Here is a 25,508-nt window from a genome sequence, read left to right as displayed (position 1 = left end):
TAGGGAGCCTTTCTTTTTCTATCTGCAAAGGTATTGGGTAAATAAACTTCTGTATGGCTGTATGATAATACTATGAATTTGCAAACGTGTTTTTGTAACCCAGTACTTAGTCTCCGAGTTTGAATTGTCAAGTGAGAACACCACTACTGTGTGCATACCTACAAAAGTCAGGGACTTTGCGATTCTAAAAATATATAAGATAACTAAGCAATTTCTTCTGCAGTGAAGAATCAGTGAATTTTTTCTTGCTGCAGTGAAACAAGTTGTCTTGTTCTTTCCCATGTATAAGCTCACATTCAGTTTTTGAAATTTAATAACAAAAAAATGAATAAATGAGACCCAGTATCTAAAAATAGAATGAATACGCTTGAAGGAAAGTACCTGGGGGGGAAAACCCCACCCACCTGAAAATTGTTTCATAGAAATAATAGAGCAAAAAATAATGCTGCGGTGAGAACCTAAAGGTGACAGCAGATAGGAAATAAACAGAATGGTGCTTTCTAGCAGCAAAAAATAATAGAGCTGTGTGAACAAAAGTATAGATAGAGACTATCACATCTCATACCAAAAATGAGGTAATAATTCCTTTCTCTATAAAGTAGTAATGTCTGGTCTAATATGTGTAATTTTGCATCTCGATACAGGTAAGGCTAAAAATGGAAAAGAACTTCGAGGAAAAACTATTAAAAATCTGATAGGATGTAGACAGTGGAATAAATAATCATTAAAGAACACAGAATATAAGCAACAACCTATCTAGAACTGCAGGGTACAAACGTCTGAATCAGTATGTGTAATGTGATCCAAACAATTACATAACTAGTAGCAGCATTTAATTTTACGTTTATCTAATGTTTATTATAACAAAAGCTGACAGTGGATATCAAAGGAAATTCCTTAATTTCTGTATTATGGAATTGAGTTTGAAAGAAAAATAGCCATGAAGTGGCGGCTAAGAGGAATGAAGCTAAGCAAGGCCATTTTAAAATATAGTGTAGAGAACTTAACCACTCTGAAATAGCAAGCAGCTCTTCTCAGTCATTTTACACAAGCAAATAATTTCAGTTGGGGCGTTCTTGCTTTTATGTGGATCTGTTATATGAGTTGATAATTACTTATTTCCACAGTATTTATCTAAGTAAATGCTGTTAGGCTTTTAGGAATGGAAAGTGCTTGCAGGGTTTAAAAGATCAATATGAGGTGGATCTGAAACTGTTATTGGCACTGACATTCATGCTCTATCAGATTATACACTAAAAAATGGAGGGCCTAGTATAAATAATCAGAAGTATTTGACTTACACTTGTTACTGAGTATTTTATAGCTCCCTTTAATCTTTTTATAATGATGTTATTTTTAAAGACAGTTTTAAAAAGTCACTAGTGTATTTCACTTTTGTTATCTACTATGTTGTTGTTATATACACAAAGCACGGTTGATGACTGGTAATTCAATTTTTACTTTGGGAAATAAGGGAAATAAGAGTCTGAGTCTTGAGAAGAATCCGGCTTGTGATTTGACAAAGTAGCTGCTTGAAATACTGTTTTGTAGAAGACTTTTCTGGCAAAGAACTTTCTGAGTGCATCTGAAATTAACAGCACAGCAAAAATGTGTTAGATATTACATTCTTTGCCTGATGCGACCTCACTTTTTGAACTGGAGTTTTATTTTTCTGTTTCATAGAAAACTACTTAAAAGTCCAATTTTACTGCTCTTGCACATGTAGAACTGTACTTTACTGCCTTAGAAATCCCCTCTGCTGCCATGGGACTGCTTTAGGAAGAAGGCACGATTTACTTTGAGAAACTTAGGAAACAAAAGGATGGACAGAAATGCAAGTCTCGCTTTTCACTACTTGAAAAGCCGCATGTTGCTCTGCTCTACCAGAGAAATATTATGACCATCTTGTAATTTGTCTCTTCTGTATTTGTTCTTGGATATACTGATTCGAAGCTGGAATCTGTTCTGTTGGGGTAGTCCGGTGCTGTTTTCAGTACTGACAAAAAGGAGAACAGAAGTTTGGCTGTGTTTTGTTCCCTTGCATATCTCGGCCCAAGATCTCAAAAACCTGTTCTTGATCAAGCAGGGAGATGGCTGGAAGACACTACCGTGGGTTTTAGTCATACCCAGTCTTCGGGATCAGCGGTCTCCAGAGTGGAATGTGCAAAGCAATCCACTGGGGTGTGAGCAGGCTGTTAATAAATAAAATAAATAATGATTTAATTATTTTCTACATTCTATTTTTGTGTATGTTTTATAATGTGCATAATATATCAGTACAGTATTACATGCATATAATTTCTAAATAAATATACATGTATTGGGGGTGGGTTCTCAAAAAAGTTTGGGAGACCGGTGTTTTAGATAAATGTGACTCCACTTTTATGTCTCTTATTTTTTTTAGTCTGTTCTTTGGTTTGGGAAGAGGGAAGTAGTTAATGCGTTTTCCAATACAAGGAGCAGAGAATTTCTAAAAGTCCACACACATAATGCTAAATCTTATTTCCTACGTGTTTTTGACAATTTTATACTACTTTTATTGAAGTTGGAATGTTTCATTTCTTGTGTTGTGGAAGATATTTATGTGATAATAAAGTAGTTCTGCCCTCGGTGAGGTAGAAAATATACGCAAAATTATAGGATTCTGTGTTGGTTTTCATTAATCTTCCGGTCCACCCAGAAATTGTACGTCAGCCGTCTTAGAAATGAAGGAATGTGTGGCAGCATTTTTTTTTTTTTAAGTCTGCGATTAATTTGGCTATGTGCAGTATTTTTACTGGTATTCCTCCTTAATCTGCATCTCGCTGTTGTGCTGGTGTTCTAATCTTCATACATGCCCTTTTCCTACTCAGAAACTGTGCCAGGTCATGTAGCGTTTTTGTGACAGTTGTCTACTAGGGAACGGGGGTGCTTAGCAAGCCTGTTTTCTACTCTGTTCTAGATACAAATTTGAACTCAGATCTCCTGAGTTTACCACACCTTATTCACTATGGTGTCTAGTTCTTGATCTTCAAACTACTTTCTAGTGATACAGATACAGTGATTTTTGAAAAGATTTCAGCACAAGAGGACTTAATGTATGGGAAGTTGAAAACATGAAATAGAAACTAGCTGTCAAAATTTGAAAGGTATCAAGAAAGACTTGCTGTAATTAATTCTTTATTCATATTTTTGCAGATTCTGGGCCAAAACCAGAGTTTTGTTTAAGGCAAACTCAAACAGATGATGCGACTTTAATCTAGTGTGACTTGCCTGCATGTATTTTCAAGTGCTCAAAGGGAATTCACATTTGATTATTTGCACCATAGTGCACTGCATAAAATATTCATGGAAGTGTCACTTTTCCATAGGTGGCACTCCAGGGCAAAGACAGGGACTTTGGGAAACTTTACATTTTTAAAGTAATAAGTATGAAATGCAAGTTGAAAAAAACATATGCTGTTTGGTACTGGTGTCCTGCAGCAACTGACAAATCATTTTTAGACCAGCAAAAAATGATAATACCTGTATTTGTTTTGACAGGGGTTCAGAGTTTGCTAGGCTAGGGTTACTGTAAGAAGTTTCTGCAAGTTGGAAGAGCATGAGCAGTTAAAAAGCATGACGTATACTCTAAAACTCTACAGTGTAATTGCTGAACTACTAAGGTTTGGTATCTGTTGTTTTCAAATGCATATCTGCGGTAGTGATACAAAGTCTAGTTCTGTGAATTGATCTGAACCCTGTAAAATTTATAATGTAGCTCCAGTGGGGCTTGGGAGACTCCAGCCTTTCTCTGAATTTCCAGTTTGAAACTGATGCATTGGTAGAATAATCAATCTATTTGCTTACAAAAATATTATTTGTTTTAAACAAATTTAGAGATAAATCTTGAAAGCTTGCCTCGCTAATCTCGCTGTTGAAAAAATTGAAAAATGTATTGAAAAATGCATTTGTATCTTAAATTTGATTAGATACTTTACACCAAATTTCAGATTTGTTTATGCGCAAAATGGTATGGACACTTTAATATACAGCTCTAAAAGATGTTTTGCAAACATGACTAGAAGTAGCTGTCATATATTCACTGTGTTAGAAAATAACTTTGTGTACTAGAAATTTCCAAACTAGCTAAGAGTTTCATGGTTTTGATGGTACAGCACAGGATGTTTAGTAAATCTATTTTAAGTTTCACAATTAAGAACTCTATTAACACCTAAAATAAAAATGCAGGATTTTTCATGGCAATTTCAAGGAGGGAAATTGAGGAGACAAGTCCTTTTTTTTTTTTTTTTGAAAAGCCACATTTATTTTTAAATGTTGAGTCTCAAGTTTTCATTTTTCTGAAATGCTTAGCTTTACCAATTTTGCCTTGACAGGTATCTTTGAGGTCCTGAAAGTCATGCACAAGTTGGGGGTGGAACTTGATACAGAAACATACACAGACTATGTTTTTAAAAATTTTCCTGATATTGAAACTGCCCGTGCCCAGCTGAAGGTGAGTTTACATTTAGAATTTATAAAAAAGATTATTGCATAGCTTGTTTTCTATGTTCTCTGTGAAGGCTTTAGATCCCAGTAGCGCTCTAAACGTGAACTTCGTATGATGAAGCCTGTTCTGAATATTCAGGTATATTCAGTGTATTTCCAATGATTGATTGTTTTATCTCTAGGAAAATGACTGCCTGTTTGAAAGTGTTGGACTTTCTGTAGCAGAAGTAAGATACGAAGCAGCACACGGAAGGCTGAACAGTGTTCTTTCTCTGTGTAAGTATTTTTCGTGTTGCATGTTGCTTTGTACTTGGTAGTGTTGATTGGTTGTAGGCGAAGAGATTTACATGTGTTAATAAATGAGGTTTAAAGATACGTGGGAAACTTGAGCAAAGCTTTATTATGTGAGGTCCTCTATGATGAGATTCAGACAATTTGAAACTAATAATTCTGGACAACATATCATGGTTAAATTATTTTTTAATATTGACCCTAGCCATAAGATTTACATACAAGATATTTACTAATCACAGCTTTGCTGTGATTGTGAGAGGATCATCATCCTCTCCTACTTCAGAGGGCTTAAGGAAACAATTTGCCTTGCACAATGACTGGGGTTTGCTTTTGTTTGCAGCACCAGTTACAACAGGACTAACAATATGGCTCTGAAGTACTACAGAATTATTAATGAAAGAACCAACTTAAAAGAACTAATTGGCACTGACATTAACCTGAGTGCGCTCTGCGGATCTGTTGGTCATGGAAGTTATGTGTATAAATTTGATGGGTTAATTATGTGATGAAATTGTAACAGCATGAATTAATCACTTTTTAAGAGTTTTCTCCAAAGACTTTTCTGATGCTCAGTGCTTGCAAAAGTTAATATGTCATTGACTGAATGTATGGGATGGAATGATTTGCTTGGTTAAGTGGGAAAGTACGTTTCTCTTCAAAATTTAAAACAAATACAGTTTTTGTTTGCCTAGTATACCGAGACAATAATGAAACACCTAAACTTGGACTAAATCTGATACAGAAAGATCTGGTTTTTTAAACAACAGTTTTATTTGCCCAAGATTCAGGGAAAAGCTTAAGCAGTCTTTTGCTGCAATTGTCATTAACTGTTTTATTTAATGAATATAGAAATATGTAGTCTATACACCATGACTCTGGGAAGCTGTTGTGTTGCTAATGAGAAAATTAAATGAGTGGTTACTAACCAGTGATTTAATTTTGTATTTGAGATTTATCAATTAGTGAATTTTTAAGATTCACCTTATATTCAGCCATTATTTTGTTTGTTCTTGTTACAGCAAAAAACATTAACCATGAAAAATGAAGTACTTAACTTTGAAATTTTTTTTGAAAGAATTACTACTTATTAGGAGCAATGAAATTTCTTCTGGAAAGTGAAATAGTTTGTGGGGTTTTTTTGCCTACATGAAAAAGTAAAGCCACCCCCCTGCACACTCATTTTGGTTAACTGAAACAGTCAGGTTTTAATGTGATAGAGGGTACAAATACGCTTGTCCCTGGTGTGGGGTAAATGTATATATAAAAAGTATGATACAGGCACGTATAGTAGGCTGCGTTCTGTCTTGTCATGAATTAGTCTCACGTAGTGTATTATTTAGCTGTTGTCAGTGTATTGAATTTAAATCTTGTGGTATTTCTGTTTACAAAGACTAGGGTTAATAATTCATGGAGACATACAAAATTTCTTTTGAACTTGAGCTTTAAAGGAAGGTACTCCCGTAAGTAGTTTACTGAGCTGAAATGAATGCTGGTAAATCTAATTAGCACCTATGTAATGATAAGAGATGATTTTTTTTGTTTGGTTGGTTGGTTTTGACTTGGCTTCTTTTGCAGTATTACAAAGAGGGAAAAATAGAGGCAGTATGGAAAATAGTTCAAGATTGTCTCATCAGGGTAGTTGTGGGAGGCAAAGGTTGGTTATTAATGCTGGTTGCTATCTGGGTGTATTGATTCAGCTTCTCATACCTTATAATGTATAGATTTCTGCTACTGACAAGATGAAAACTCTGAAGCATCAGCTGAGGAATCTGGGTGCATAAGGCGTCATACATGAGAGACGCTTTTTCCCTTTATCATGCTGTTCCATTCCACTTCATTGTCAGCCTCTTGATTTTCTCAGACTTGTTTGTTGCTAAGGAAACCACGTTGCCGATTGTCAGCAGCAGCTGAGCATACTAAGATGCTTTTCTGCTCATCTTTTTATGAGCAAAAAGTTTTATATATCACTGGAGGAGGATTTGTATTGAGGGTTTCTTGAAATCAACTTTACCTGAAATTTTCAAACTAAAACAAACATTCCAACATTTAAAACTTTTCATTTTCTAGATGCCTGGAGTTAGACTGAGGAGTGGTTTTAGCGTGTTGTTCCTGCCTTTTATTTCCCAGGTTCCTATAGAGCAGATGGTTTTATTTCTGTTCTCTTCTACTATATACCATATTGCAGCCCTTGCTGAAAGGGCCCGGTGCATTCAGGTTTTTACAGGGGTTAATTCTATTGTGATAGTGAAGTCAGATGATGACAACTTCATACAGGACTTAAATGCATCTACTGCTGTATTTTTTTCTTTGATGGACTGTGGCGTTGGAATCAGAGACAGGAATTCTCGTAAGAAGGTTGCATGATTTGGAATCTTTTTAGCCAAGAAATGATGTAAAAATGAGAACATAGGGCATAACTGTAAATGACCTCTCAGGGACATCGAATTTAAGTAATTTTACAGTTTCCTTTGTGTTCAACCAATATTGTAAATAGCAACATTTAGAACTGTATCTTTTTTTTTTCCCCCCTTATGTTTAACGTAATTCAGTGGATGGCACTTTAGATGGAACCACATTTTCTTTCTTGTCAGGCAATCTACACCAGCAGAAGCAAACAACTAAGAAAGTGTCATTGTTTTGCTTTTTTTTTTTTAATAAAAAAATTTAAAAAATAGATGGGGAAATTCTAAAGCCTATTTCAAGGCAGATATTCAGTCTGAAACAATTAGCAAACCATTTGCCTCTGGTGGATCTTTTTTTTGTTCCAGCACTAATATCTCAGGTTTTCTTGATTAGGATTGTTTGGGTTTTGTTTTGCTTTTTGGAACATAGTATTTTCTTTGGTCTTGGGCTTTTTTACAGATAAGATGCTTACTCCTATTACTAATTTTTGTAAAAGACTAATGTATTAGCTATTAACATTAAAGGCAACGAAGAGGGAAGAATCTCTCTTTGGAATATTTCATCCCTTTTGAAAGGAAGCAGATTTAGAGCTCATTAAAACCAGGACTGTTTCAAATACCCTAGTATTTGAAATTTTGATTTGCAAAAGTTTGTCACTAAACTAATGAAATCATTTTCTGAATGACACCCTGTTTACTTGACGTATTGCAGTTCAGGGATTTTTTTACCATGACTATTTAGAAACATTCCTTTCATTTACAGTGTCTTCAGGAAGCACACCTCCTATTGATATTCGCCAGTTTAGAAACAGCCTTATTTTGGGTTTTAAAAGGTAAGATTGCTATATGAATACCTCTTTTTTTTTTTTTTTTTTTTTTTTCCTCTGTAGCAAAGTTCTGTCTCTTTTTTTGCCTTGTTGAGCACAAGTCTGCGCAGTCTTTTCCCCCCACACACCATGTTTGAAAATTTAAAAGTAAGGTTACATCTGTAGCAGATCTGAAGAATATCTTTGTTCCTCTCTGCTCTCCCTGTTTTCCTTGCCTCTGCTCTATATATGAGCATACCTTCGGAGTATTATATATAGTGGATTAAAAAGAACATCACTGTTCTTATTTGTTCTGGGGTATTTGACAGTTTTATAAACTTCTCAGGGTAGTAAACATTAGGGATTTTATCTTTATTCACTATTTTCTTCATAAACTGCGATGTTAATATAAGATTTCCCTAAAGATTATTGCTATTATCCTTTAAAGTAAATGAGTGCTTAATGAAGACAAAACACCAGTAGGAGCCAGGCATGTTCTGCTACATCTGATAGCTTTCTGTGACCTCTCGGTTAACATGACTCCCGAAATCTCACATTTAACACCTAGTATTATGCTGCACTGCCATGACTTTTTATTCACAGCCAAATGGTCGCCTTTTGTAAGGAAGTGTTCCTTGCTAACTTGCAGGGTTGTCTTAAGCTTATGCAAGTATATGTGAAGTAACAAGAATTTCTATCATTATTTACCCCAGTCAAACATTTAGGATGGTGAATGAGGTTTTTTTGCAGCATACCTACACCAGTGGGAACAAGAGAGGTCACTTAATATTACTGGAGACCAGAGTCTGAAGGTTGATTTTTTTTGTTGACTAAGTTATTTCCTAAAATTTTGTAACGGCTATGAGATGCAACTGTGTTTAGGTTGGATGTTAGTAAAACATACCAGATGAATATGACCAAAATAATTTCCTAGTAAATTGCGCGTTCTATCTAGCTGATCCTTCTCTACCATAGGAAAAGAAGGAGGAGAAGCAAACCAGTGTTCAAATTGCGTTTGTTAACTAGGCCCTAGCTGACCTTGACATCCAAGGGATAAGTGAAATAATGTTTTAGACCCAGTGGGGTTATTTTATTATTCCTTTCAGTAGTCAGTCACAGACTCATCTGTTTCAGATGTATTAATCAAAGTAACAGATTTTTTTAAAAGCATTTTCTCTCTGTAAGTGTTGATAAATATTCAATTGAAGTAGGATTTGCAGTAGAAAGGAAGCCATACCAATGTTTACCACACACAACCAATGCTAGCACGAAATACCCCTACCGCTGGAGAGTTGTGTAGGTGTTCAGAACGTGATTTAAAGTATCTTTAAAACGTTATCAACTTGTATTGTGAAAACTAGCTGCTGAAGGATCATACTTTCCTCAACTGAAACAGTTCCTCTTCCTTAGTGGTGGAACAGTTGCTGCTGTTGAGATTTCAACAGTTATCAGACATTTGGGCTAAAACTCAGAATTATGGGGGAAATTAAGGTTGGGGTTTTGTGGTGAGGTTTTTTCCTTGTTTTTTAATTTTTATTTTTTTTTTTACTTCATCTTACTGTTTCCCCCCTCTCCTTGACACTTGTAAGCATGGCATAAGGTTTTTTTTATTTCTTCTAATGTTAATCTCTCTTGCTTGCCTTTATTACTACCTGGCTTCAGAAGCTATGTACAGGGTTGGCTGTTCCCAAATTTTCCACCCTTATATTGTTTCTGAAAGCATGCCAGTTCATGTTTCCTTTTCTATTTTAAACTTAGTGGCTAGAACAGGCTGAAAATGAAGGTTGAGGGTATGATAAGATAGAAGAAAAGAATATTTGTACCTTTTGTAAAGGCTGCAGCAAAATTTTATGAGTAAATGCTGGTCTTGAATGTTCAAATGAGTGGGGTTTAGGACTGGCGTACAAAAGTACAGGGTATGGACACTAGGGATACATGAACAATGTCTGTGGCAGACTAGTTTATGGATTTCTGTTGAAGCTGTTCTTCTCTAGTAACTGCTTCGAAGTATTCCCATTCTGTCTGCCTGATGCACCATTACTATTTCAGAGTCAAGTACTTTAGGAAATTGATGCATTTGATATCTGCAGTTCATTGTCATGCTGTCAGTGGTGGAGCGAGTTCACCCAGGAAAGCTTAACTAACCTCACAGATAGCATTCCCACCACCCCCCCCCCCCCCCCCCCCGCTTCTGTCTGGACCTGCATTTGACTCGTTTTCAAATACAAGTGGCAGTAGCACAAAAAGAATAAATGTCTCATAGGCTTGAACCTCCGAAATAAAATCCTAAACTGCTATGAATGCTTTCAAGTTTCTATGCAGCTGTTCAGACTGACATCTTATTTCCCCTTATGAGAATCATAGGAAGATAAAATAAGGTCATAAGTTTTTGTCTCTTAGCCTTGTCTAGGTTAGTGCTGCTTTATAGTTGTCAAAAAGCTACAGCTTCTAGTGAGAATGTTGATGTTGTACAAATTATAGGAATATGTCAGGTTTTTTATACTTCAATATATTTTAATATTAAAATTAACATTTTAATTTGTTGGGTTTTTTACACTAGTGAACTGGTTAACATTTGGTCTTTGGTTGTAACCTGATGATATATAGAGAAGTGCTCTCCATCAAGTTCTATCCTGTTCTGTGGGGGGAGAAACTGGAGTTCTATGGGTGGTTTTTTAAATATTTTTTAAAATATTAGCTATGTATCTCACTGTAATAAACATTATACCTTAAGTAAGAGATTTGATTACTTTCTTTTTTGCATGGTATAAATACATTTATAGCTGCCTGTAGTTAATCTGTAGTAAAAATCTTAATGCACAGGAGTCTAGATTTTTTGCTCTAGCATATTCCACATATTGACTATTTGCTATGTAAAGTGCGACTTGTTTTAGTGAAGCTTACGTTCTTGAAATGCTAAATAGAATGAAGTATAAAGTAAAGAAGTATAATTAGGACACACTAAAAGATTGAACTAAAAATAAAACTAAAATATATTCTTTATAGCTTTAGTTATGTTTGTGTTGCTGCGTTATTTTAAGTTATTTAGCAGAAACTATGACCATATGCAGTATAGTAAAAAGTACAATACTTATTCTGTACTAAGTTGGTTTAAACAATATGTGGCAATTATTCTATTTTAATTTTATTTAAGTAATTTAATAAGATTCTCAGTGTTAATGATTTGTCAGGTTTTTTTTTTTTTTAAAAGATAGAAGAGTAAATTCATTTTGTTGCTTTTAATTTGTTATCCTTTGCTGCCCTCTTCAGCTCAAATGATGTACATCTTTGGAGCAAGGTAAGTGGAGATAATAATAATGCTGTAAATAAAATAAAGTTCTTTAGACAGTGCATGTTTGTGACTCATCCCTGTAAATCTGAATTGTGAGCCTTATTATTGGCAACCTGACTAATTTGAGCAAGACTTTTGTCAGTGACAGATGGTACAACTGTATGAAATTGAACTTTCAAATTGGAAAGTTAAGGGTAATTGTGAAAAATCAAATGTGGTGTTATCATGTCGTGTAGCTTATGCTACTCGTATTTCTAGATAGTGTTGTTACAGCTGAAGGTAGTACAGAGTTGTAGCTTCTGGAACAAAGCCTGCCACAGTTGTGCAGTCTGACATTGTTTAATTCCCTTTCCTGCCTTCCCTAAACTTTCTTCCTATCCCTGCATTAGTACTAGTAAAATAATAAGGCACAATTAGAATTTTAAAGTTTCTATCATATAACTTAAAATATTGAAGGCAAAGCCAGATGAAGGAAGTCACCTGGATGAAGTGAAGGGGAGATGACTGATCATCGAACCCTCCCTGGTATGGGCTACATTAGAAAGACAGTGCAATATAACTTGGTCAATACATTTTGTAGAACACTAGGATAGACGAGATGTCTTTTTTTTTTTCTTTGATAGTGTAGCTGCTGTCTAATAAACTAATACATGGTTTGCAGTATATTTTAGATTTTTGGAATGAAATGGAAATTGTAATTTAAAAAGTCACTGATTAAGGATTTGTATAAATCAGGTACAAGTGTGAGGTGCCAGGGTTTTTTGTATTTTGCTACCATCTTCTGTTGTGTGAAGATTATAGTGAGAGGTTGTTTTTTTCCTCTGCCTCTATTCTTCCTTTTTCCATTTAAAAAATAAAAAGGGAGGGCAGAGAGAGAAAAAAAGGGGGTCTCATTACTCCCATTATGAAATTAATTTTGAAGGACAGTCAGAGGACTGAAGTAATTGTGGTCTGCACATGAAATAGTACTAGAGTTACTTCAGCTGTTCTCCACAATGGAATAAAGATACATTTTGTTGTCTTTGCTAAATTTATGAGTAAATATGTGTCTTAACCTTCTAAAATAAGAAATGATAGCATTAGAAATAATATCATGCATTTTTTTTTTTCTGTAATCCATCCTTTTTGGTATTCTCTGAGATTTGATTGAGAAGGAGAACTATGTTATCATGACTTTCTTGGATTTTTTTTTTTTTGTAGTTGTAGGTTCTTCTGTCTGTTGATTTGTCATAGGAGAATGAGGGCAAAAGGGCAGAAGAAAGCTGTAGTTTAACTGTCCACAGTGTCCGTGGTATTGGTAAAATGAGAAGTCATAGATACAGTATTCCATTGCACGTTTGGTATTTTCTGGCTTTGTTTATCCATTTTCATTAACAATTGAACATGAGAGTTCCTTTTCTTCTGTCATTACTTAAAACACAGCACTGACAGTGGGAATGCATCTCCTTCCAACTTCTTTCAGATTCCATTCTAGCATCGTGGCATATAAAGCAAAATTCTTGAAATACTTAAAATCTCAGCTTTTAACTAAAGCTGATGTAATTTTCTTAAGGACAAATGGATTTTTGAAGTGACTTAGTTTAGATTAAACTATTTGTAGGTAGGACATGGGGGCTTTTGGGTAAACGCTTCTTTTCCTCTGATGAAGGAAAATCTACGTATTCCTTCAGTTTGTATGACTGATGGAATGTGTGTTAAATTTAGTCAAATGCAATTAATTTTTATGGATGCGTATTTTGTCATTCAAAATTGCACTTATTTACAGCAGCTGTACTAGTTCTCTTAAATCTAGCAGAGCATGATAAATCGTGTTCCTCTATTTTCTTCATGTATTTCCTTCTTTCAAAATAAAAAAAGAAAAAGCTTTATGGGCCAATTTCAGCCTTTTGGTAAATTGGAACATAATTGTACCATCTCTGGGAGTGACACTGGTTAATGTTTGCTTTAAGCAATGTCTTACAATAGCTAACTTTCTGTAGAATGATACATAAACAGAATACTAGACTGTCTGTCTTACTGCCATACCTCAGAAAGCATTTCTGTTTGCAATATATTTTTTAAGAAGAACCTATTATTTACAAAAAAAACTTCATTGTATTTCTTAGGGAATTACTATGATGTGGTAAAGAATAATACTTTAACAGAGAAATGCTTTATTATTTTGAGAATTCAATTTCAGATACTATTTGTCCTTGCTTGCTTCTTTTGGCTGCAATGTACGATTATTCTGTCTTACCAGATAACGGAACTGTTGTACAAGGATGAACGTTATTGCCTGACGCCTCCAGGACCAACTGGTAGAGTTTCAATTTCTATGATTGTAACTTATCCACAAATCCGTTCTTCTGTGTAATGATGGGTTTGAGGGATTACAACAGTAAACACTGATTGCTTCTTTTTGAAAGTGAAATTTGAAAACATGTTGGGTAAAATCCTGATTCGAATAATCAGAGCATATTTTGTGAGATCCATGAGATCTTTTTTTTTTTTTAGAATTATAAATAAATCTTGCTGATAACGATTTATTTTTCTAAAATTATTCACCAAAATAGAGATTTAGAATGAACACAGTATCAGTGCTTAAATACTTTAAAAAAAAAAATAATAATGCAGTCTTTCAACCTAGTTTTAACTTCAGTAGCTCTTCTGATTTTTTTGAAGCAAAATGGTACTTATCACAAATCTTCTACTTTGCAATAAGTATACTTTTTTGTATAATCTGTTTTTTAAAAAACGGGGGTTTTTTTTCCCTCCTGTCGGGGCAGGAGGAGCAAGGGGGTATGGGGAAAACTAACATTTGAGAAGACAATTACTGAAGCTCTTCCTAGCCTTAGCCACAGGACTCCCTATATTTTTACATTTGCATAGGTAAGAAACTTAGCACTATTTGATAAAATCTGTGAAATCTTGATTTTCATTGGCTAATAGGCAACTTCTTCAGTATCAGGTGATCTAATGGTTAAAATATTTTTTATGTTCTTATATTAATATTACAGTACTTACTGTAGCTTGCTAATGGAATATAATGGGTAAAATGTACAGAATAAATATGCAAAGTGTTAGAAATCTGTTTTTTCTTTTGAGCGATGACAAAATATTTGTGGCAACTATTTGGGGTAGCGGGCAGGAAAGGGGGGGAAGGCCTTGGGCAGTACCACTTCTGTCACACAGCAGTGGAAAAAATAGATTGAAGTAAGATTCTGTACTGAAAAGCTGTCACTAGGTCTGAAAATAATTAATATTCCTTTCACTCACCAGTTAGATATGTGCTCCCAAACCACATAATCTCTATGCCTCAGTGATCATTGTTGCCATTTCAGAGCCTCTCATCAGGGTGACATCTCACACCAAAATGATTTCTTATAAATTAATCTTGATAACATGACAGTCTCGGTAATTTTAGTGGAATGCTTTCTCTTGTTTTTTTCCACAGAAGCTGTTGGCTATTTTCTTTATCACTTGATTGACAGCATGAGTGACTCAGAGGTACAGGCCAAGGAGGAGCGTTTGAGACAATACTTCCATCAGCTGAAGAAGATGGTACCGTTTCATTTTTTGCTACATAATGCCTGTCCTGCCTGACATGTATCTATTAGATTTGAAATTGCTGCTTTTAAGTACAACCAGACCACTTCTCAATGACATGCAAGAGCTGGAGACTTGAATTACGTCTGAGATAATTTCTGTTAGACAAATTTCAGTTTGGTTGTGTTTCAAAACTCATATAATTTTTTTCCCCACCTCTTGGTACAGAATATAGTTATCCCTACAACCCACTACAGCGGCATTTGCAGACTGCTGGACTCCTCTCAAGTTCCTGAATTAATTAAGGTCTGTGGTTCTATAGCAATTACTTTGAAGCTAAAATATGGACTATCTGTACTCTATGAATATATTCTCCTTTGCAAAATAAATCTCTTTATGTAGTGATTATATGTAAGCCTTTTAACCTTTCCATGATTTTTCACTGTTGAAGCTGTTTTCATTTCATATGTGAAAGTTTTTGAGGGATACATTTAATAAGTGCTTTTGCAAGTCAATGTAGTAATGGTGAAGAATACAGCTTTTTTTAAACATTGCAATTATATGATTAACCTGAACATTTTTAGCATGATATGCTTACTTAGTCGTTGAACTTTTTGGGGGGGATTAGTGATATCTCTGTCTCACTACATTTTAGGATGCAAGGTTACTGTCTCATAAAAAATTCCTGTCTACAGACAACATTCCAGAAGTAAGTAAATTCACAGCTCGCTATGCTTGTTCTTACTGTAATAATAATGTTTGGATATGGGTTTTAGATCAAGTGTAATCACTAGCTTTCAGATCATGGAAGTATATTAAGGTAATTTAAATCTACCATTTGAAGTTCAGAGGTTACTTTCCAGAGTAGAAGTAAAGGCTGTCCAGATTTTCACATAGACCTGATACTTGACCTTGGAGTTGGCTGAGTTTTCATGCCTCAGTTTCCCTGTCTGGTAAATATTTTTTTGAAAGTTCTAGTTAGTTAACAGTGGTGATGTGAGGCTTAATTCATGCTTGTAAATTACAGTGATCCACTTGAGTGGCAGGAACCATATAAATCCATACTCCTTCTAATGGTGGAGTGTCAAGTCTTTACATCTCTGATCTGAGCAGAGTGGAGATGGAAAATGAAATAGAATTCTATTCCCTACTTCCCTGAACACAAAGAACTGAGTATGAGAGAAATAGTAATGTTGACCTTTGTAGATATGTTATTTAATGCTTTTTTTACTGTATTCTGACTCAAATCTTCAATTAGTATGTCCTGTTTAAACAGATAAAAGCACCTTAAATGATTAAAAATTTTCTTATAGTATGAAAGAAAAGGATTATTTTGTCTGTCTTTTATTAAAGTGATCCGACAAGTTGTTCAGGGAAGGGTGTTTTTGCAATTGACATTCTTTCTGTTACCTCCATTTAGAGTGCTAAATCTGACGTGTCTGCTTTGGAGAAGAAACTCGAAAAGCGAAAAGCTGAAAACCAGCCTATTACAGATGTCTTGAAACAACTCATACATGCTCTTTGTGAAGAAGAGGTATCTTAAGCAATGCAGAGATAATTGGAAACACATAGCTATATTTTTAAAGGGACAGAAATGTGACTATTATGGAAAGACATAGTTAAGCAAAGACAAGTGCAGTGCTTGAGGTTTCATGGTTTGATGCTTATAAATCAAACATAAGTGCAAAAAGCAATTAAATCAAAAGGTTAACTAATTTCAGCAACACCTTGAATGGCATGTTTTGGGGTTGCTGAAGTTTGTTTACAATAATCTGCAAAGTGAATGATAGTAACAGCTGTGATAGGTTTATCATACATGCCAAATGTCCTTTCAAGCCATGGCTCCGGTCTCTTATATCTAGATTGTCAAGCAACTGATACATGCACTAGTCATTTGCAATTCAAATATTAGTAGGTTGTTAATGCAGGGATTGAAATTCCATTTTCCTGCAGGAGGAAAGCTCTTCTGAGATAAAGGGTCTCTTGCCTGCATTCGGCAGGCGTCCAGCTGTAGTTTACATTCATTTAGTGTGTGTCTGTAATTTGTGGGGTATCACCACACTTTTATTCAGTTTCTTGTTCAGTATGATCCTGCCTATAAAGCTGTATATATAGGAGCAGTAACAGTCATGCAGATGATAGCACAATATTCTCTGTTGCTAAGAATGCAACTTAGAAAGAGTGATTCTCAGATGTCTGTTTCTGTGATTTTGCATATGAAATAGAACTAGAAGTAAACACTGTTGTAAGTTCAAAGTGGTCAAATGTATGAATAGGAATGCGGAAAAAAAAAACCAAAAAAACAAACAAACAAAAAAAACCCCTTTTAAGTAGTTTCTTATTTTTTAAGTAGTTTCTTATTCTTTAGAAAGTAGTTTTCTTATGTGTTTGGCAGTGTAGCAGGTGAAAATTTTTATGAATTCCAAATAAATAAGAACTATTTTAGAATTCGGGTTAATCATGTTTATGGAGTCTGTCTGGATTAGAAAAAAAAAGTGTCTTACATTAAAACATGCTAGGAATATAAAGCAAGAAAAATTATTTAGAAATCTACTCTCAATCTAAAAGGTGTTTTAGAAAAATACTAATTTCTGCAAAATAACTTTCACTTAAAATTTGCTAAAGCATTATAGCACTGTGTTTTCAAATGTGATCTTACACTACTAAATGCACTAAAGCAGTCATGTACTGCACACTGAACATAGAAGAATCATAATGTCATCTTGACTTTTCCTCTAGTTCACATCTTTGCTTTGTTCCTTTTTTAGAATATGCAAAAAGCCCTTGAAGTGAAAGCCAAATACGAACCGGACATGGTTGTCGGTGGCTATGCAGCCTTAATAAATTTGTGCTGTCGACATGATAATGTAGAAGAGGCAATGAACCTGAAAGAAAAAGTGTAAGTACACCGGCACTGAAACATGTCACAGAGATTTATGCTGATACACAGACCTTGTTGAATTAAGTAGGTTGAGTATTAACCCCCTCATCCATTTTTAATTAGTTTTCCCCACCGATGTATGTGCATTTAAAACAGTCAGAGGTGTGGTTTTTTGAAACAAAAAATTTGCTTTGTATAATTGAACATCAAAAGCAGCTACTTTGTATGGTCAGTAATTATCTATCTTTTTTTTTTTTTTTTTAAAAAGGAAGATATCAATGTAGGATCTGTTTGTTTTTATTTTAAACACAGTGTCTAAATTGAAGTTTTGCTTAATTTAAGGCGGGAAAAAAAGTACCTGTATTGTGTGTTAGAAAGCACCTAGAATGTGTTTAGAATATGCTGCACAGTGACGTTATTTTACGATTGTCAGCTTTAAATTTTTATTTTCAGAGCTTCGTATCTTGGCTGTGAACATTAGCTCCTAGCTAAAACATGTTGTGCATGACTTATCCCAGAGCAAATTCTTTCCTTTTTCTTCCCGTTTTCCCTGTGAAAGACTCCTTTCGGTCCGATGCTACAGTGATTATAGAACAAGTTATGTGTTACTTCAGGTTCTCTCTCTCTCATACGTATTCACAAAGTATTTGCTTTGGTTTTACAGTAGGTTGGCAGGCAGGTGCTCATTACGCCTTGGTAGTGTTTGAAATTATGTGAAATGATTGAGCTCTGAATATCAAGAAATTTGCCACTTTGCAAATAATGTTAGGGTATTGGTTTTGGCTGTATTACCACTCTCGCACAATCCCCATAGTGAGCTTGCATGAAGTACAATTGAGTCTTCTAGCGGAGCTTCACTGCAGTAGCATGCTTTTACTGATCTGCCTCAAGTGTAGCATAATATTCTTCAGAAGTGACTCTTTCAGTTGTTACAAAAAGAAACAACAGAGGAGGAATTACTTTCAAAACTTCCAGAAAAAAAGCAAACAAATACATAGCAGAAACTTCAAAATAGTAGCTTTTAACTTGTTACCGTATATGAATACTTTCATATTCTCTATCAAAAAGAATATAGCCCCGTCCCAGCCATGTGGACTGAGTTTTCTTCCCAGGCTTCTGGGAAATATCCTGTTTTGTGCAATAACTACCAAATAATTAATTGAACTATTTGTCTCTTTAAAATACAAGTTTTGGGTTTTGGGGGAGGGAAGGTGTGTGGATAATATTTTTAAATCACATTTTAACGGTGTGTCTTGTAAAGTCTATGACATTTTTCCTTAAATACTTACTAAAACTTTTAGCTCTTAATGCTGTTGTTTTGTTATATAGTTTTAAAAATAAATCTTTAAGCTGAATCCATAAAATGTGAATTTCTGTTGATACAATTATTAATGTTTTAATTTCTAGCTTCCCTAAGAATTCACCTGTTGCTCTTGACACTGGAAAGTACGTAGCACTGGTAGAAGTCTTAGGAAAGCATGGTAGACTAGAAGGTAATCCATTTGCTTTCTTTGTGTGTTTCTGCTATATAATAAATATATCTTGCCTCAAGAATAAAAATGTGAGTTGATATTAATGGTATATCATGTCCTGAAAAGTGCTTGAACATTTTGCATACAAATTTGCATGTGAATTCAACCAGAGATGCTTGGACAGTGCAGGCCATTAGTTTTAATGGATTGGCAAGCTTGTCATTTACATTTGCACAGCTCAGTGCTTTTTGCATTTCTGCAGCTAGTTTTTATTAGCATTGCTGTTTGGATTGAGTTTGAAGATCATGACTTATGGCACAAATTGCGTATGTGCCTAGACTAATGGCTTTGTTTTTGCTTAAGAAGGTCTGAAGGCTGAACATAAAACCTATAAACATAACCTTCTTACAAGAGCCAAGTACTGCAAAAAATCATTTAACTTTTTATAAAGTATATATTTTTCTGATAGTATGCTTTTACGTGTTTGTTACTGAATTGAGAGTCAATCTGTCATACTGCCTGGAAATTTTGGCTTTTAATGAGTGTTCTGGAAACTGCCTATTTGGTATTTCTAGATGTTTGCATTAAGCTGTTAGCACTTTAATTTCTCTAATTTAGTCTAATACAATTCTGCAATTTACATGATTTGGTTGATCTTTAAAACAACTCTAGACTGTCATCAATTTTAAAAGGTGATTCTGAATATTGAGTTCTATGATTCTGTAGAAGACTCAAACCATAAAAGTATTGTCCAAGCCTAGACACAAAATGTTATGGTTTTATATAAAACAATGTACAGTAAAATAAAAAAGCTAATGTAATTTTTTTTTCTTGTAAGATCTTTCTTTGAAATGTGTCTTGGCCTCTTAAGAAGCTTACTATTAGAAAAATAACAAACAAAGCTGATGTTGTCCAAATCATAATAAATCAGATCATGACCACCTCTACATTAAAGCAGTTTGAAAAGATTAGCTTGCTTTTAAGAGCATAAATGTCCCTCGGAAAATAAAACAATTCATAAATGTAGCCAAATGTAAAGTGGTCAAAACATTCTGTCTATGCAATAATTAAGAACATTATAAAAATGCACTTATTCCATATACCAAAATGTTTGTTTCTGCCTTACTAATGAAGCTTAATGAACCTAATGTTTTAACATGCAGTCTGTTAGAAAGCTTTCATTGGCTCTCCTTGGCTAATTAGTATCGACACAGCAAACAGGCCCTATCGGTATCAGACCATTAGTCTGGCTGTATATACAGTGTAAACATATCTTTATTATCTGGCCTCGTGACAAGCCATCTGCTGAAGAAACAATGGAGTGATTTAGCAGATGTTAGCATTGAACGATAAAAGCATCCATTTAGTAGAATCTTGCAGCTATAGGGCAGGCTATACAGGGTTATGTGGTGCAGAGTGGGCACACAGTTCCTATCTATAATTTGTAGTCAAAGTTGCAGCAAAATGATAAAACCATGCTATTGTGGATTTATAATTGTAGTCTCGTTTAGAAATGCAAGTAGTAATTAACTTGAAATCGGCATTATACGCCAGAATTTACATTCCTGCTGGGTTTGAAATGCTGTTTTAATAGCAGTTTGTTTTCCCTACATGAAATTACCTAAGGGTCTTTTGTGTTGTTTCATTGTAGATGCTATTAACATTCTAACGGAGATGAAAGAGAAGGATGTTCCTATCTCAGACAGAACAGTTGCATCTTTTTTCCGCATTCTTAATGCCGCTGCCATGAGAGGTGAAGTTGAAACAGTGAATCGATTACATGAGACCATTGTGAACCTGGGGTTGGCAGAAACTGCTGTCCTTCATGCCCCTCTGATTACAGTTCACCTTGAAAAGTAAGCTATGTTTGGGCTTCAGATGAAAGAAGTTATCATATGATATTTATTTGTGTTGTATGACCTGTGTATGCTATGCACAGCTGCACATTCGTGTTTGAAGGTGCTGCTCATGCACATAAACATGCACGGACATATACTTAAGTGATCTAGGAATAGTAATAAATGAACATGTTTTAAGTTAGATAAGTCTGTTTTCATCAGTTAGGCGTCATGTCTTGATCTTTGGGAGCAACAGCTGTGTTTTATGGACACATCAGAGATGAAATGGCTGTATATTGGAATATGCTTATGAATTTCTTGATTCTAAAATTTTCCCATCAAAACAGCATTATTTTGCTGTGCCATCCAATAATCTCAGGTGAGTTGAAGGGTGATTGTTGAACACGGAAATATTTTTAATTCACGTAATTCAAATAATTTGATGTTATTGCCAATAGACTGCTATGTTGCTGAATTTAAAATTCAAAGAAATTACTGTCTAGTTTGTCTATTGTGATTTCCACACCCCACACCCCCCATATACTTTTAATACCATTTAATAGGGAAAAGGAAGTTCATACATTCATTCTAACAGGAAGTATCTGTAATTCCATGTGTCATGTTCCTTTGCATAAATTTTCATTATGAGGTGTGGGATATTTCATTTCATGTATGTATGAACTATATAACAATTACTTACTAAAATTAAGCCAAGAGTCCCTTTTAACTTCCTTTACCATATGCACAATCCTCTTATTTTTTTTCTTATGTCATTTATGTAGTTGCTGGATTTTAACCTCTTGCAGCTACACTGATTGATTAATTTCTTGCTGTTTGGTTCATGTATATGAATGTTCTTGGCTTAAACATAGTACCTATGAAATCAGCGAATTTCTCATAGTATCCTGTAAGTCAGCCTCAAAGATGCATATTAATGTTTCTGTTACCATGTAGGGTTTTTAAGTTCTTTTAAGTATTCTGGGTATGCAAGGTCTATACAGTGTTTTCTGTATTCAAAATTGTTGTCAAAAAGATGTAACTCTTAGTGGGTGCATGTACATTCTCTTCTAAAAATAGTATTTTAGTGTAGTGGTCAACAGTTAAGAACATAGTGTACATCTTTTCAGTCAGCAACACTGCCTTGGTTACATCACAAGAGAAGGCAGATGTTTATGAAAGTAATTTAACTGCAATCATATGTAACCAATGTGTCGGAAAAATATCTGATTTGCTTTGCAGTGTGCGGTAAGACCAGCTGCATTTTCCGTAATTGCTTTATGCACGTTGACATGCGAGCTGTACGTGGTGCTACTTGGGTTCTTTTCTTTTCAGAAGTAGTATGTGATGATGTAAATAAAAAATGGGATCATGCGTGGATGCAAAGGGGGACAGCAAAGGGTTATTTTCGTTTGATTGCACATTCTTTTGAATTATAAGTGTTTGGTAAAACTTTCTAAAAAGTTTTTTTTAATGAAGGGACTCTTGATGAGACTAGATGTTTAAAGGAAAAGGTAATTCCACGGTGTGGAACTGTCTGCCTACAACTCATTGGTACTCATCTATATAAACTTTAATACATTTCATATATATAAATACAATACAAAGTAAGCTTATTTCCTGTGGGTTTTTTGCAGCCTTATGGGTGCAGAGACTTGCTTCCTCTCCAGTGTCAGATAGAACAGAAGGGGGAAGCTTTTCCCACAGAGTTTGCTTGGGAGGAATAACTGAATTTCACTGATTTTTATTTTTTATGTTTTTTCTTGGAGACGATAAGAGTTTTTGAAAGTTATGAGTGACTGAAATAAGTGTTAGTCATTTCTTGGAGCAGTAGTGCTTACTATTTGCCATCCGACAGCTCTCAAGGATCATGCTGAAATGCTGTCATTTAGCTGCAGGTCGTCAGCATGCCTCTGAAATTAGCTCTGGGATGTTTTTTAATGTTCCACAGCAGTGGTTGTGCTAGTGGTTTGTGTTCTTAATTTATTTCAAACTTTTTAATTGCTTGTAAAGGAATCTGTGATTTGCTTTTGAAGATTTCAACAATTGTAGGTGTAAAATGTTTTCATCTACCCCTTTTCTCTGAACCCAGTCCTGAATATTGTGAAATTCTTGCTGAGTCCTAGTGCATGTTAAAAATGACTATTTACAGCAGAGCATGGAAAAGAAAAAAAACGGTTGATGAACAGTATAACTTGGCAAAAGCTAATAAAATCTACTATTTTAGTGGAATGTACATTTTGCCTTTAATATTTTGAGAAATATTTAACTAAAGTAACTACAGAGAGAACTTACATTATCTTGGGTTTTTTTTTTTTACATTGAGTAAATTTAGGGGGAACCACTGCCCTGTTTTTAATTGTATGTTTTTTATTTATGACTCTGAACAGTTTCTCAAGATGGTGAAATCCCATTAAAAATGGAGACAGTCCACATGTGGAATCTTGGTCTGTCATCCAAGGTGATAAACCTGCCTTGGACAGTATGACAAAAATCTTTCTAAAAGCTGCAAGGATGTGAAGAGCTTGTACTTTTTCTTAAAACATGTCATACTTTTGAACTGGTTCTTTGAACTGGTTCTGATAATAATTGGAAAAAGTTGTGTTACTTACACCATATAAAATTTCTTATGGTTTTAAGGATTGTAGTTTTGGCTTTTACCTTCTCTACCAACTGTCGGGGGAAACCTGTTTGAACGCGATCCAATTTACAAAACTGAGGAGGTTTATGAAGCTAACCTGCTCCTGTGCTGTCCGATACTTTGATAATACCTATTTACAGGATGATAAATTAACAGATACAGTAACTACTGATTTTTGCCCAAACCAACTTTCGTACAGCCAACAATACAAGTGCACATCTGAAAAATTTAATGTGGTTCCTGCCTTTTCTTTAACATGAGTTTGTTTCTGCTCTCCTTGAATAATATCACCTCTGACAACAGAAGCAAGACAAAACATCTTCAGGTTTGAAATTTACTAATTGCCTATATCATAAGTGATCTTAAGCAGAGGGAACAAAATTTGCAGGTAAACTATGGAAACATTATGTTACAGACTGTATGAACAAAGTATTTAGTAGTTTCAAGTCAGCGAACGCAAAGTTAATATCTGTATTTTAAACTGTCAAAAGGCTTAATTGTGTTTCTTTAAAAATGGTCATTGTGTTTTAATACAATGTTGTCCAGTAAAACATTGTGTGCTGGTTTGCAATTAAGTTCATACGAACCCATTTTGTTTGGTTTCTTATGTAGTAGATGCAGGGCGAATCCGGTGCCTTGACAGTTTTTCTGCTGTTGTTTTCACAGAGTTAAATTCACCTGTGATTTTGTTTGAGATGATTCTGTAGCACATACAATTTAATTGACTTTAAAATTTACTTTTAAAATTAGGCATCTTTAAATTAGGTGATATTTTTAGCGGGGGAAAAATATCTCTAGCTGGGAGAGGTTTTTCTAATTTTTAGCAGCTTTATTTCAAATATTTGTATTAAAACTCTTTACGTGTTGCAGTGAAATTAGGGATGTTTGGCTCTCTTACTCCATTATTGCAATTAGGAATTTAGCATCATCAGTGCCAAAGGACAAAAGTGTCTCATTTGCCCTATGGGGACAGGACAGTGATAAGATGATTTTTCGTCAAGGATCATTGGGTCGTAATTAAGTTACATTCATGGCTATTGCTTTTTGAAGGATGATTGGTAAATGACAGGCTTCATGTGCTTGGTACGGACAGTGTTCACTAGGGTTTTTTCTCCCTCTGTCAGAAAATCCTGTTGAGTCTGATAATGTAAATGTGGCATTTTATTCTGAACAAAAGAGCAGGGAAATGAGCTATCTTGTCTAATCATTCAGTTGTTTAACACCGACTTCCAGTTTAGACTCAATTGGCTGGAAAGCACTTGACATGTGAAGTTAGTGCTGTTCGGAACGCATGTTTGAGTAAATTTTAAAGTAAGTGACAGCTAAATTGTACCTAGGGAAATTACAAAGCCTTCAACACAGTTAATTTTTTGGGGAGGATTAGTTGTAATTGCAACACCAGTCTCCTTGAAGATTCCTTAGTATAGCAAATGAACAGAAAAACATTTAGCTCTTTCAAGAGCCCGTTCTCTTTTTACAGAATAATTTTCGTAAAGCTGATTGTACCTCGCTGAATTTACTTCCCTCTACACTAACATCTGCTTCAGATTTGTAGAGAGGGATTTGTTTTACCAGTCTACCCTCCACCCCCACCCCAGAGAGTCCCTTTTTTCTTTCTACCTCTCTAGTGATTTCAGGTTTGAGAGCTTTTCAATCAGTAAACCCCTTAGGTAAATTGCCACTTCACTAAAGCTTTATGCATAATGTTGCAGCACTTCATTCCAATTAAAATCAATATTTGGAGTCTTATTTTTATCAGGCAGACTCTCTGGTTGGGAAAGTTGTTTATTGCAAGTAAAAGGGTTCGATTTAGTGCAACATTCTTGAAGCAAGAGGGGAGTGGCTTGTTGAAACTGAAGGGGGGGACGCTGCATCCATGCACGTTATCCCCAG

At 34.8% G+C, this 25,508-nt stretch overlaps 1 protein-coding gene across 2 annotated transcripts in view; it reads left to right on the top strand.

Moving 5' to 3' along the window:
- Positions 1-25,508, top strand: part of LRPPRC (leucine rich pentatricopeptide repeat containing) — a 93,033-nt gene that overhangs the window by 21,350 nt on the left and 46,175 nt on the right. For both annotated transcript variants that reach the window (XM_074579590.1, XM_074579591.1), the window contains exons 12-23: positions 4,356-4,474; positions 4,650-4,743; positions 7,927-7,996; positions 11,240-11,267; positions 13,501-13,558; positions 14,695-14,801; positions 15,015-15,092; positions 15,442-15,495; positions 16,207-16,320; positions 17,555-17,685; positions 19,075-19,160; positions 20,791-20,995. In XM_074579590.1, the coding sequence (XP_074435691.1) occupies positions 4,356-4,474; positions 4,650-4,743; positions 7,927-7,996; positions 11,240-11,267; positions 13,501-13,558; positions 14,695-14,801; positions 15,015-15,092; positions 15,442-15,495; positions 16,207-16,320; positions 17,555-17,685; positions 19,075-19,160; positions 20,791-20,995 (1,144 nt within the window). The remainder of the gene's footprint in view (positions 1-4,355; positions 4,475-4,649; positions 4,744-7,926; positions 7,997-11,239; positions 11,268-13,500; positions 13,559-14,694; positions 14,802-15,014; positions 15,093-15,441; positions 15,496-16,206; positions 16,321-17,554; positions 17,686-19,074; positions 19,161-20,790; positions 20,996-25,508) is intronic.

The sequence above is a fragment of the Larus michahellis genome, chromosome 3 (genome assembly GCF_964199755.1).
Source record: "Larus michahellis chromosome 3, bLarMic1.1, whole genome shotgun sequence".
NCBI lineage: Eukaryota > Metazoa > Chordata > Aves > Charadriiformes > Laridae > Larus > Larus michahellis.
This window is presented reverse-complemented; position numbering and strand designations above follow the sequence as displayed.